At 44.7% G+C, this 13,395-nt stretch overlaps 1 protein-coding gene across 1 annotated transcript; it reads left to right on the top strand.

Annotated features, from left to right (window-relative positions):
• The first annotated feature begins 138 nt into the window (after positions 1 to 138).
• Positions 139 to 13,395, top strand: LOC135827900 (uncharacterized). The gene is made up of 5 exons (XM_065340338.1): positions 139 to 295; positions 2,701 to 2,868; positions 3,962 to 4,234; positions 10,604 to 10,762; positions 13,176 to 13,395. Exons 1-5 carry the CDS (start codon positions 139 to 141, stop codon positions 13,187 to 13,189), a joined length of 771 nt encoding a protein of 256 aa, XP_065196410.1. The 3' UTR covers positions 13,190 to 13,395.

The raw sequence follows: 13,395 nt of genomic DNA on the forward strand, positions 1-13,395 counted from the left end.
ATCACCTGTTGTTGCTGTGTGTGGTGCATGGATTTATGGTTCGCCAGTCAAGTTCCATATGTACCAAGGGTTCTTCCTTGCTAGCAGATGTGACTTTTAAAAGAAAGTTCCTTTTTTCCTTTTTTTACTAAGTCCACTATGCTCCCGAATGAATGCGGAAAGTGGTGGCGGGGCCCTGGTGCTCAGCCGACCTTGGTGGTCTCGGCGTCTGCACAGACAAAGCGCGCCAAGAACCTTCTGTGTATTGTTGTATTGTTCTGCGCAGTCAATCCACCTGCAAGCGGTTACCGTGCAGGTGAGATGCATAGATTCTTGGGTGTGTGGCTTTGGTGGCTTCTTGCAGTCTGACTACATGCGCCTGGTTTAGTACAATGATGTTTTGTTCAGTTCTACTTGGATACATCAGCAGCAGTATAATTGAGGCAGCGCACGCGGAAATCGACCTTAGTGACACGCACTTCAAACTGAGAAAAACGCACTTCAAACATTCTCTGTTTTCGTGTGATGTGCGATATATCAGGGAAAATGCTCTATTTTCTAAGACCCGTAACTCAAGTTTTACTCAAGAATTTTCAAACATTTTTTGCATTGAATTCTGCATAAATCCATCTGCCTTTATCCACTGTCATCTCAGTTTCTAAAAATATGTCACTAAGGGTGACTTTTGCGTGTGCTGGCTCAACTTAGTATGGGTGTAATTAATACTTCAAATATTGAAGTATGTGAATCGTGCGTGTGCCTTTCCTGGCTCAACCTTGTTGTTGAGTATCTCTGCTTGTTTGGTCCTGCAAATTCAAATAAAACAAACCAAAAATGTGCCTGGCTCTGTGAAACGATCCACAACATTACCACATGGATATGCAAGCAACATGTGGAGCTTGTGAAACAAAATAATGCCTGTTGTGTACTCTTGCATGACATTGCAAGACTATGTTTGTCCAAAGTTCAACGTCTTGCAAAGCGCTAAACACATCTCTCACCCAATGAGTTGCCGGTTTCTGCACTGCAAGCACACTCGGTGCCATACATGCTTGTAGCCTGCAGAAGCCCAAGATGTTGAATTGCGTGCTGTCGCTGCCTGTCGCAGCTGTCACTGCTTGGTGGGCATCACATGATGTGCCAAACTGGGACTGCTCGAGCCACCGATGGCGGATTTGGTTGACAAGTTTAGTTGCTAAGACACTCATTACACGGGGCAGAACAACAGAGACCAAAAATCCGTCTCGTGACTCCGAATTTCGTGTTTCAAAAACCACTCATCAGAAACAAAGTTTTTTGAAACACGAAACTCGGAGTCACGAGAAGGATTTTTGGTCTCTGTTGTTCTGCCCTGTGTGGTAAGCTCTGCCCCTTTTTAAGGTATTGGGCACTGTTTGCCAGCGAAGACTACAGACACTTTGTGTAAAACACTCATTATGGATGCGTTCATGCTGACTGTAGCTAGTTGGTCATACTACGTAGAGAAAGCGGCAGCGGGCAGTGTACAGCACTGGGACATCAAAGTGTTCGCATACACTTTGCTATCACCCGTTATGAGCCCTCTGGTTTCTTTCCACGTAGAGTAGCGATGTCATAGAGCACTGTGTTATATTACTACCACCCCGCATCATTCTATTTCCTATTTTTATTTTTCTCCTCAGCTTCTTCTTCATAAGCTGTTGACGGAGACTCCCTCGATTTAGGCTAAGGCCTGTGGAGAATCCATAAATACAAAAAAATAAAAAAGTCTCGTGTCTACAGGGTGACACTAGCGATTCGATTCTCAAAGCATTTCCTGTTTAACCAGTTATAATGTAAAAATAGAAAAAACACATGGGAACGAGTTTTGTGCCCACGAAGAGAAAAAAGTTTCGTTTATGGGTGGGCGGGTCAAGGGGAGTTTCGTTTTTGAAAAATATTGATATGAGAGACATCAATGTATTCTCGCTGTCAAGTAAATCTATTTTTCATTCAGGTGGGTGGGTGGGTGGGGGTCCTAACTACCGTATTTTTCCGGTTATAAGTCGACCCTTTATGACTGAAAATAGCAGGAGAAAAGGTGGGTGTCGACTTACAACCGGGATTCGACTTATAACCGGGAATTATCGGTATCTTCCAAAAATAACCTGCACTGAATACACGAGTGCACCATGTGTATGCATTTTTACCAAGTTTATTTGCCTTTTTCAAGGATTTGGATGTTTCAGAATCCAATGAGGAGTGTTTATGTAATTTGTTCATGTGTTAGTAGCAGGGAGCAGTTAGCAGTGCTTCGTTAGGCAAAAACTTAAAAAACATAATTAAGACCTCTGGATACGGGGGTCTACCTATAACCTGTTTTGGGTGTATCGCACAGCAACCATCCAGGTCCGACAACAACAGAACTACACACACCGCAAAGGCTTCTACTTCATTTCGTGCAAACAAACTCCTAACTCCCGAAAACCAGAACAAGCATGATCAGTTCCTCACATGCGTACCTGAGGGGCCCGCATGCTCGGAGTGTAAAGACCACATGGTGGGCGTGAACACGTGTCGCAACGGCACGTGCATGCATACAAGTAAAGTGCGTAAAAGAGTTCATACTACATAACCGGGGTCGACTTATAACCGGTAAAATACGGTACACTTTTTCGTTTCGTGAAAATTATCGATAATGCCGGATAGCACCTAAGCCTCTAGGCGACTTCAGTACGTTTTCATGTTCTTCCGTGTTCCCAGACTGCGTGGTCAATGGAGCCAATAACCTTTTGGGAGCGTACCAGCAGGTTTACAGAGATGGGTCTGTTGTTTGCAGAGCAGGCCACAGTAATGTACCACAGGGCACGCCGTACTGCACGACTATTATAGGACTAGTACACTGGTGGCATAAGATTGACAAATGTGTTCGTAAGTTGTCTTGAGGTCAGGAAGAATGTCTTCTTATCAATCCTTCTTTCTGGTACCTGATTGTCAGCCATTCCTTCTTGTTGTCAACCATTCCATCTCATGTCTTGTTGTCAACAATTCCATATCAGATCTTGTTGACAACCAATCCATTTCATATCTTGTTGTCAACCCATCCATCTCATCTCTTGTTGGCAACCATTCCATTTCAGATCTTGTTGACAACCATTTCATTTCATATCTTGCTGTCAACCCATCCATTTCATGTATTGTTGTCAACCATTCCATCGCATGTCTTGTTGTCAACCATTCCATTTCATATGTTGTTGCCAACCAGTCCATTTCATATGTTGTTGTCAACCCATCCATCTCATGTCTTGTTGGCAGCCATTCCATTTCAGATCTTGTTGACAACCATTCCATTTCATATTTTGTTGTCAATCCATCCATATCATATTTTGATGGTAACCATTCCATTTCTTATCTTGTTGACAACCATTCCATTTCATATCGTGTGGTCAACCCATCCATTGCATGTGTTGTTGGCAACCATTCCATTTCAGATCTTGTTGACAACCATTCCATTTCATACCTTGTTGTCAACCCATCCATCTCATATCTTGTTGTCAACCCATCCATCTCATGTCTTGTCGGCAACCATTCCATTTCTGATCCTGTTGACAACCAGTCCATTGCATATCTTGTTGTCAACCATTCCATTTCAGATCTTGTTGACAACCATTCCATTTCATATCTTGGTGACAAACATTCCATTTCATATCTTGTTGTCAACCCATCCATTTCAAGTCTTGTTGGCACCCATTCCATTTCATATCTTGTTGACAAACATTCCAATTCATATCTTGTTGTCAACCCATCCATTTCATGTCTTGTTGTCAACCATTCAATTGCATGTCTTGTTGGCAACCATTCCATCGCATGACATGCTGCACAAGACAGTATTTTGATCATATCGCAGGAGAATAGCACTGTCAATGATTGGCACAAACGTGGGCTTGTGCGGAATGCACAAATTTTATCCAATAATCTGTTTTGCGTTGTTGATTAATTTGCTTTGCAAAATCTGCTTCTGCAGCAACATTCCATTGGTTACGAGAATCCGTGTACGCCATTGACAGGACAGGACATGTATCCGTAGCGACCATCAGATCTGATTGTCAGAAGCGAAATGGAACACTGCCATACTCAACCCTGGACCTACCGTTGAACGGGAGTGACTTGGCGTGGGGACCAAATTGGGCAGTATTTGGGGACATCTCTATCTTCTATGTAGATTATGGAGTAATCAGTTCGCGATCCTACGCTGACAATGTCTACCCCGCTAATTTGATGTTCTTGTGCATAATTGGTAAGTGTTATCATCATCAGCTTCAATTGGAACCCCCCCCCCCAGTTCAGCCCCTACTTAGTACCTATTTGCTTTCGTCCACATAATTATTTATTTTACGAGTTGGGTTTGTGAATAATAGGAAGAAAAAAAGCAACTTCAGTGCTATTCTCCTCACATTGACTGGTCTCTCAACCGAGTCTTGAGGTGTTGCAATATAAAAAATGTTACCCTTATTTTACTTCACCATAGGTGCAGGCATTGGATCATAAATGATGCCACAGCTACTTGGCTGTATGATACGGTATTTCCCCGTAAGTTAGTACGTACTAACTTTCAAACTTAGCAGCCACATGAGTACTAACTTTCGGTGGTGGTACTATCTTTCGGGGAGTACTTTTTTATCGGGGGTAAATGACACGCAATGGGAGGCCTGCGCAACTCTAGTGTCCGTGCATATGATGTATGTACTGTACGGTGTCTGTACATGTAGGACGGGTACGAACTTACTATCTTTCGGGGGGAACTGTCTTTCGAGGTGATAACCTCGGCAGTGGAAAGTGTATTTTTTATAGGGCGGTACTAAGTCATTGGGGAGAACTAACTTACGGGGAAATACTGTAGTATGATAGCAGTATTGTTGTAACTCGCTTTTCTCTACCTGCTCCCAGTCCCGTGCCATCTCCACACTTGTACAAAGAGACGACGATAACTACATTTAGAAGAGTCTTTATTGACACGACGACAAAACACAACTAGACATGACGAACTCAAGACGAAGACATCATGAACTCAAGACGAAGACTGCTTTTCCCACCACAGCAACATGCGCATGCACCAACATGACGTACACACGGCGTACACAAAATAACGTACTACAACATAACTCCCTCCCAAGATTAGAATCGTCCTCGATTCTAATAATAAACAGAGTAAAAAGAGGAAAAGATCACACAAATCACTCAATCATACCATACCAGTCACACCCATAAATAAAACCTCTGCCTGCACTGCAGATTATTAAAAAACTCTGTCCGCCCACCCAGAACACCAGCCACGATCGCTGTCACACTGTGGGAGCTGATAACCTCAAAAACTCTAACTCCTTCACTCAACACACCACCTCACGATCACGCAAAAATTCTAAAATGTGAGAGCACAAATCATAGGAATAACAAAAAGAACAGAATCCACTGGCTCTGTGGCGGCCTCTAGTTATCCTCATAGAAGAGCAAATCAAAAAAACGAACTGAACACACGTGCTGTGCGGGCGCCTCTTTACCCTCGAGGAGAGCAAATAATAATGAACAAAAATGTTGGGAGAACAGAAAATACAAAACTCACATACTCCTCACGTTCACAACAACACACGTACCCTCTCACCAGCGAAACTCCTCACGCCGTCTGCCATGTCGTCCACCATCTCCAGGAGGGCTGCTCAGCGTCGACATTCTCACTTCTGGGCACAGTTTTACGTCGTGTCCGGGACCATCCGTCCTTCTTCTTTTTTTAAGCTTTTCTTCTGAGCACAGTTTTACGTCGTGTCCGGGACCATCAGTGACGACGACTGCCAAGAGATGGGAGAGACGAATGATGAAGGACGGAGACGACGGACGAACTTCTTCAAGACGGACAAAACTGTGACGATAGTACGACTGGAGATGACATCGGAAACTGGAAGCGAAGGCTACGCAGGACGAATCCAGAAGTTGACAACAAATTTCGACCTTGTCATGACCTTGTCACACCTCTGTCACACACTCGTCGAACGAGGAGCACAGATGTTCCCCTGCTTCTTTTCCCGAGGATCATATCTGCCGCTGCCACACGCAGCCCTTCATATCAATGTCCCGCTCTCTGGAATAAGTTGCCTGCATCTATACGATCACTGAAGAAACCAGGTCAATTCCGGACCGCTCTTTTACCCCACCTGAAAAATTCACCGACTTACGTTGCTCACTGATCAAATAATTATGCAATCTTTCCTCTGCTAGCTAGCTGCTGTCTTAAATCCTACTCTTTTTTTCTATTTTCTTTTTTTTCTCTTTAATCTTTTCCTTACATTTGTGTGCCTGTTTGTCTTTAGTCGATCTCATGTAATAAGGCAACACTGCCTGTTTGTTATTCGACGTTAAATAAACCAATCCAATCCAAAATCCAATCCAATCCAATCACCGCTGCCAGCAATGTTGTAACTCGCGTTTCTCTGCCTGCTCCCAGTCCCGTGCCATCTCCACACTTGTACAAAGAGACGACGATAACTACATTTAGAAGAGTCTGTATTGACACGCCGACGAAACACAACTAGACATGACAAACTCAAGACGAAGACATCATGAACTCAAGACGAAGACTGCTTTCCCACCCCAGCAACATGCGCATGCACCAACATGGCGTACACAAGACGTACACAAAATAACGTACTACGACAGTATAACAGTAGTATGATGATCAAATATGAACAGTAAACAGTTTCCTCTTAGGGCGCGCTCACACTGCGACCATGAGCACGCGTCCATGCGTCAGCAAAACGCAGAAACGTGGAAGTCGTGCTCACACTAGGCCTCGTACACGCGTGGACGTGAAGTTGTCACACAAACTTTACGAATTGCAGTTCGTATCCAAAAGAGTTCGTGCGTTTCCTAATAAAGTTGTGGCCCGTTTTGGATGTAATTTTTCGCATGTTGCATGTTGGAGGAAGTGCCTCGTGGCTCGTATTCTTGAAGTCGACGAAAATAATTCATACAATCAGGAAGGTTTGGACTCTTGAGGGACTGCCGCTGACATCCAAGCGCTTTCGCTTTCCTGACCTCGTGGTCAGAGCAAGTGCCAGTGCAGTGGAAATTCCGGTAGTGGTTTCTTTCGTCTGTTGCCGGGATGAGAACTGTATTTTCCGGTGATATGTAACTGAAATGTCTTGAGGTATGGCATTCCATCATCGCAGAAAAGTAGAGAAAGATGATTTCCGAAACCGAAAAGCCAGACCAAGCTGCCATCGTATTGAACGAGTACACTGTAGAAATTGGTCACTGACCTGATCACAACCAAGCAACTACAAAAACAAAAACAAAATCGACATCGTCCAAAAAGGGCAAAGAATGCATATATATATATATGGCGGTGCGTGCGTGCAGGACCACACCTAAAAAAACTTTTAAATGTGCAAATGTCGAGGTGACATCGACAACCGCCGATTTTCATGAATCACCACACCGGAATTTGAGAAATTGAACATACTTCAGGCCAGGTTGTACACAAATATGCTTCACGTCTACGATCATGTTGCCGCCAAGTCGTGGCACCCCCCTCCGGAGGTCGCGGTCACGATTTGAAACGTGGCCGCGACGTTTTGGTCAAGTTCATGCCGTTGCCATGCAACTTGGCCGCATGGCCGCATGGACGCTGGTTTTGGTCGCAGTGTGAGCGCGCCCTAAGACAAAATGCGATAATACTCATAAAAAAGGACACACGTCAGGCTCTTTATGAATATCTTGAAATTTTTTTGGTTTTACAAGTATACTTTCAAGCCTTTTCATCAGGTGAAATACAGGCAAAGGAAAAGGACAGGAACAGCGGATTAAGTACAGTAAGGAGGTGGGGAAACAGCGCAAAGAAGAAGATAGCTAAAGTAAACAGCGAAAATGCGTGACCTATACACATAGCAATAATGACACAAAGGTGCCAGTGCGAGAAAGCTCAATAAGCTTGACATTTAGTGCGACAACAAGAGACAACCACTGGACATAACTAACGAGGTTTTGACGACCTATCTAACAGCCTAAGCCCAACCTTTGCAAGCAGAAGTAAAATAAATTCACACTTAGGCTGTAGCTTTTAGTGGGGTTGATGCACTGTAATTACGTGGAAACATCAGGAATCTGAACTGCAGTGAAAGATGTCAGTCACACTGAGCCAGTTGGGCCAGCTGGCATTGGCAATGTGGCTGGTTGATGGGGATCATGGACAATGGCTCCAAATGCATCATTTAGCTCTGTGACAGTTACTTGTGGTGCGTGCCGACTCTTCGTTCTGCCTGTTACGGTGTTCATGACTGCCCAAAGCTTCTTCTGATCTGCTGTAGCACATTGCTCTATGAAATAGAGGTTTTTCAGTGACAGAGCATGCCATGCTATCGATTGAATCCTCGTTAAATGATGAATTCAGCGTAGAGGCTAGGTCAACTTGAAAAGTATTCCAATCAACATGATGAAGGCAACAGCTCTTTGTCATTGTTTCCCTCTGGCGTCTTGAGCTAGATTTGCAAGGAAGACGAGCTAGGACAGCATAATGGTCGCTGATATCCAGGTACACAATTTCAGAAGGACCTTGAATGGGGGTGGTGGACAGGAATAGGTCTATGGTAGATTGTGAGTTGTGAGTGACTCGTGACTCTGGTAGTTCTGTAAGCCAAAGCGGGCGAGGATGCGATGTACGGGGAACCAGTTTGGGAACCAGTTTGCGTGTTGCCAAGGTCAATATTCAGATCACCAATAAGCACAATAGATTATTGACGACCTTGGGAAGCATAATCAATGTTCTCCTCGAAATCTTCCCAGTAAGCAGAACGCATGTTCGGTGGTCGGTATTCACATGCAACAAGTATTCTCTGCTCGCCAGTGCCAAGCTCAGGCCAGTTCTAAGGTCTCACATTCCAAGTCCATCCTGCCACGTATTGCTAGCGACTTATGACAGGAGACACACACACCTCCACCATGCAATTGGCGGTCTTTACGAAACGATAGAATTATAGTTAGGAATTGAAATCTCGCCATCAGTTACTGAAGATTTCAGCCAGGTCTCTGCAATTCCAAACAGATGTATGTCTGTGGAGGACATGAACTCCTTGACTTCAGCTACTTTAGTGCGCAAACTACACACGTTCAGAAACACAATTGCTGCTGACAGCTCCATGGGTGATGATTCAGTCCATAGCCTGTCCATTCCCAACAGACTCGTCGCCGACGGAATTGGAGCCGGGATAATTGGATTCATGTTGGGGCATCTTGTTGCCTTCAAACTTCCACTGCCTGGTGTACGCTGGATTGGGCCAGAAGCTTTGGTGTTGAACAAAACCGCTGGTGCTAGAGTTTATAACAATCCGTGCAGATCACGAGTCTGCCTTTGAAAAAAACTTTGGAGCTGTAGACACGAACAGAGACACCAGCTCTATCCGCTCTGCTCACAAGGAAGTTTTCCAGCTGCCCCACTGACATATCCTTCTTTAAATCGCCTATGGACAGGACACTCTTTCTCTCTGTTGGTTTTCTTCGATGCGACGACCTCCCACTGTGCACCATTGTAATCACTATCTTCGGACAATTCCTCAAACTCTTCAAGATGGGAAAGCGGATCACTTGCATCGCCAGCTGTAACCTAACCATGCTTGGTGCCGTGGGAATCACTATTTGAATCCGTTAGAAAGTCGCTGATTGAACCAAGCGGGGTCTCAACCGACGCCAACGTACTAGAGGTTGTACCGTCTTTTCTGTTGTTGCTTCCACTCTGCTGTGCGCTTATGTTTCTTCTTCGTGCCTGCACTGGCAATGGCGGCCAAGCTAGTTGATGTTGACTCAACCTAATGCAAAGTAGCATTGGTGGTCATCGGCGTCAAAGATTGTACTTGTTGAGTCAACAGGTCTATGCAAACCCCAAGCCTCTTCTCCCTGTCTTCCGCTGCGCTTCGTTTGGCTTGGAACAATTCTACGAGCTGCGCAATAGAAGTTTGAGAGCTTGACTCTGTTATTGAGCCAGCAGTTGGATTAGGATAGACAAATTGGTCTTGAACATCTACACCGATAACTCCTGGGCTCATTATTGCAAAGTCTAGCCACAATGGGCACACCTTACCAAAAATACCCCACTGAAAACCAGAGCTAAAAAACGCTCTACTGCACTCCATGGTGATTTTTATGAATAATTGTAGTAATAGTTCAATAAGGGGCCGATGCAGCAACATTCGGCAGCAGAGAATAGCTGCTTGTAGTCTTTTATTAGGCGGAATTGCAATTCTATCCCTCACTAACTGCGCTGCTGTGCTGTCGTTCTAATGCACAAATTGCATGAAGTTCAGCATGACTTTGTCAGATTGTCGTCTTTTTACTTCATTCACGGGTTTCCGTCACTCGACGAGTTGAAGTGGCGATAAATTACGTTGTATTGAAGGTATCCCAGGTAAGTACAAACTGGTGCCTACTTCACCTTTAGTTGCAAGTCCTGTTACAATATAAGTCTCGTTTTAAGACTCAGTCACCGAGGCGCCGTGCAAAAAATCGACTGTACCAAAGGTAAAGATAAATCTTTTCTCGGACATCTTCGAGTGTAGTCGATTTCAATGTTTTAGCGTGTCTTCGAATTGACAAAACTGCCTGTTTTTCTTCCTCCTCTTTGCAGAATGCAGAGTTGATGAAGCGCAGCTCAATCTACTCGGATACCGATCCATTAGCAAGGATCTGCATGTTACATGTGAGACAGGCTATCAACTTCACACCCTCAAGGAAGAAGTGGCCTGCGGGCCGGATGGCATCTGGAAGAATTTACCACGTTGCATAAGTAAGTGTTGTTCAGATGAACTCGGCCTCTCAATTTTTCTTCAATGCTTCAGAACTGCACAACCAGCTGGAAGAAGAAATTGGACAAGAACAACTGCAAGAATAACTGCAACAGATGATGGCAGCACTTTGGTAGAACGCCAAGAAGGACAGCTATTAGAGAGGTTCCGCAAAACGAAATTTCGAACGAAGTTTCGTGACAGGTCTTGCAAAAATGTGTAAGAATTTTCGCACAAACGTTGTGGTCTGCAAATTTTCGTAGTTTGCACATGCCAAGTGCACGTACACCATGTTCTGATCTCACGAAATTTCCCACGAAAGTTCATTTCGTGTTCAAAGCTTTGCGAAAGTTCGTGCGACATTTCTCACTTCATGACGTAGGGCGACAGTTTGTACGCATTTTCGTTTTGCAGAACCTCTCTGTCCATGATCTCGGTGTGAATACCTGCGGCGCGAATCAAATGATCCTTGCTACTTCCTACAATACACCACCATGAGATGAGTCACAATGCACTTGATAAAAGGGAAAATGACAAAGTGAAGTTGTTGACCTTCTTTTACTGAACCTTTGTTTTATTTCACAAATCCGTAAGGGGAGTTTCTTCCCATTAACAAGGTAACGAAGAGATGAAATGTAAGAGAGTGAAGAAAACAAATTCGATGGGTTCGCGTACTGGGCAGGTCAAGAAAAAGGAGTCGTACAACTCTCTGGTCAAGAACCGCCTTTCCGCTTCCGAAGAGAGTGAAGAAGTGTATGTGATAATTATGTGTGTATGCACTGGAAATGATAGTCAGGTGGAAGTTGACGTTGACTTGTGAATATGTTCCGTCAACAAACAGGAGCCTGGAATACAGTGGTGGGAAGGAAGTTCACAATGGTGAGAAACGTCATCTTTTGTTGTGAACCGGGAAAAGGAAACATCTTCATGGTCCGGGTCTCTTTAAACGCTTTTCAGGACGTTCGTATTAGGAAAGGGTTTGCTCCCGACACTGGAGCTTCAGCTTTTCCGCCGACCTGCAAGAAAGCACCGCTCCCTGCCCAACAAACACTATTTCAGGAAATTCACCCCGCCTCAATTGAGTTTGAGTAGGGTAAGGAAGATTTTATCTGAGGAGCACCACTTATATAGTGCTCTCCTGACCAAACCATCACCATGGTTACAAACTTACAGAGACGCTCCGTTTCCAGCGCGACAAACGCCTCGTGAACAACAGATAGCAGCGTGAGTCAGCATCATTCCTGGAACAGACGTGCAGGACCCTCGGTCATTCACAACGCTGTCACTTCAAACCAACTACAAAGTCGCCAGCCTGCCCTGTGCACACCAGTACGAAATAGTGGCAGTGACTTCGGCGATGACTTTTCAGCGAAGGGTTTGCTCCCCACAACGGAGCTCACTCTTCCCTGTGCATGCTAGCCCATCCAGGAGCGACACTGATTCACAATGCCACCTGGTGTTCACGAGGTGCCTGCTGCCTGTTGTGGCTGATTTATCATGTGCTGGGAATTTTTGTTTCTACCAACATCCAATAGGATAATCCGATTTCCTTGAGCGAATCCACAGCGTGCCCTCTGTTCCAGTATCACTGGTATGGTGCACGCGCGTGCATCACTGCATGGCTCTTGCCTGTTGTTTCCTCAACCAGCATGAGCCAAGCGCTGGAGTTCGTTCAGCGAACTCATTTGTACGCCTGCTCCGGCGCGAACAGAGATCAGTATTTTGAGTGATGGGGATGAGTAGATGTAGTAGGCAACGAGCGGGTTCTACCACAGGGGCGCCCTGCCCTAAAAAAGGGTTATTATTGAAAATATGTATTGTGTTCATGTGGTTCGAACCTTACATCGCTGGGTTGAACCAGAGAAATGTGCAGGTGGTTACGCCTGACTGATCACAGCTAGTCGAACTCACCATGACACGATCAGTAAGGAAAATGCGCACCAGCTCAAATATTTCAGCTCCCAGCGCGGAGGAAGTAGTACTTAAAAAATCGAAAGTTCTGAAGAAACAATTGACTGTCACTCCCAGGACTGGAACCAGGAACGTTTGCTTGAAGCCAGCAATGCTCTAACCACTGAGCTATGGTGCAGGACTGTCATCCTAGCAGAGACCGTTCAATATTATTCTCTTTTAAGACTTCAACACTCACGCCTACCAAAAAAATTCCGAAAAAAGGAAACAATTAGAAATCCTACCCAAGCACTTCAAGAATTTCAAGTGCAGATTTCTCTGCTAATGCAGAGGAATATTTGCCAGGTGGTTCAGTAGGCTGCTCTGCATTTTCATTCGAATGCACTGGACATGGCACTTCCAGGCAATGATCAAGATGATGTTTTAAGGGGTAGCCCCGGCAGATCCACATTGCTAGACTTCTGACCTGAAGTAATGTATGTTGGCTGTGGTTTGTCTTACTAGGGAACATCATATAGGAGACAACGGACCTCTTCTTCTGCAATGTGGATGGATACTCCCAATAGAAATGAGTATGCCCGGTGTGGATGAGCATTCCCAATGCAGATGACTATTCCAGAATGAATGCTCTCTTTCTTGTTCATTGTATGCCTTGCAATCATCGCTTAACTTTTCACTCATGCATGTAGACATAATTATAAGGATATGTTTACATCGATATTGA

Source organism: Sycon ciliatum, chromosome 12 (genome assembly GCF_964019385.1).
Source record: "Sycon ciliatum chromosome 12, ocSycCili1.1, whole genome shotgun sequence".
Classification (NCBI taxonomy): domain Eukaryota; kingdom Metazoa; phylum Porifera; class Calcarea; order Leucosolenida; family Sycettidae; genus Sycon; species Sycon ciliatum.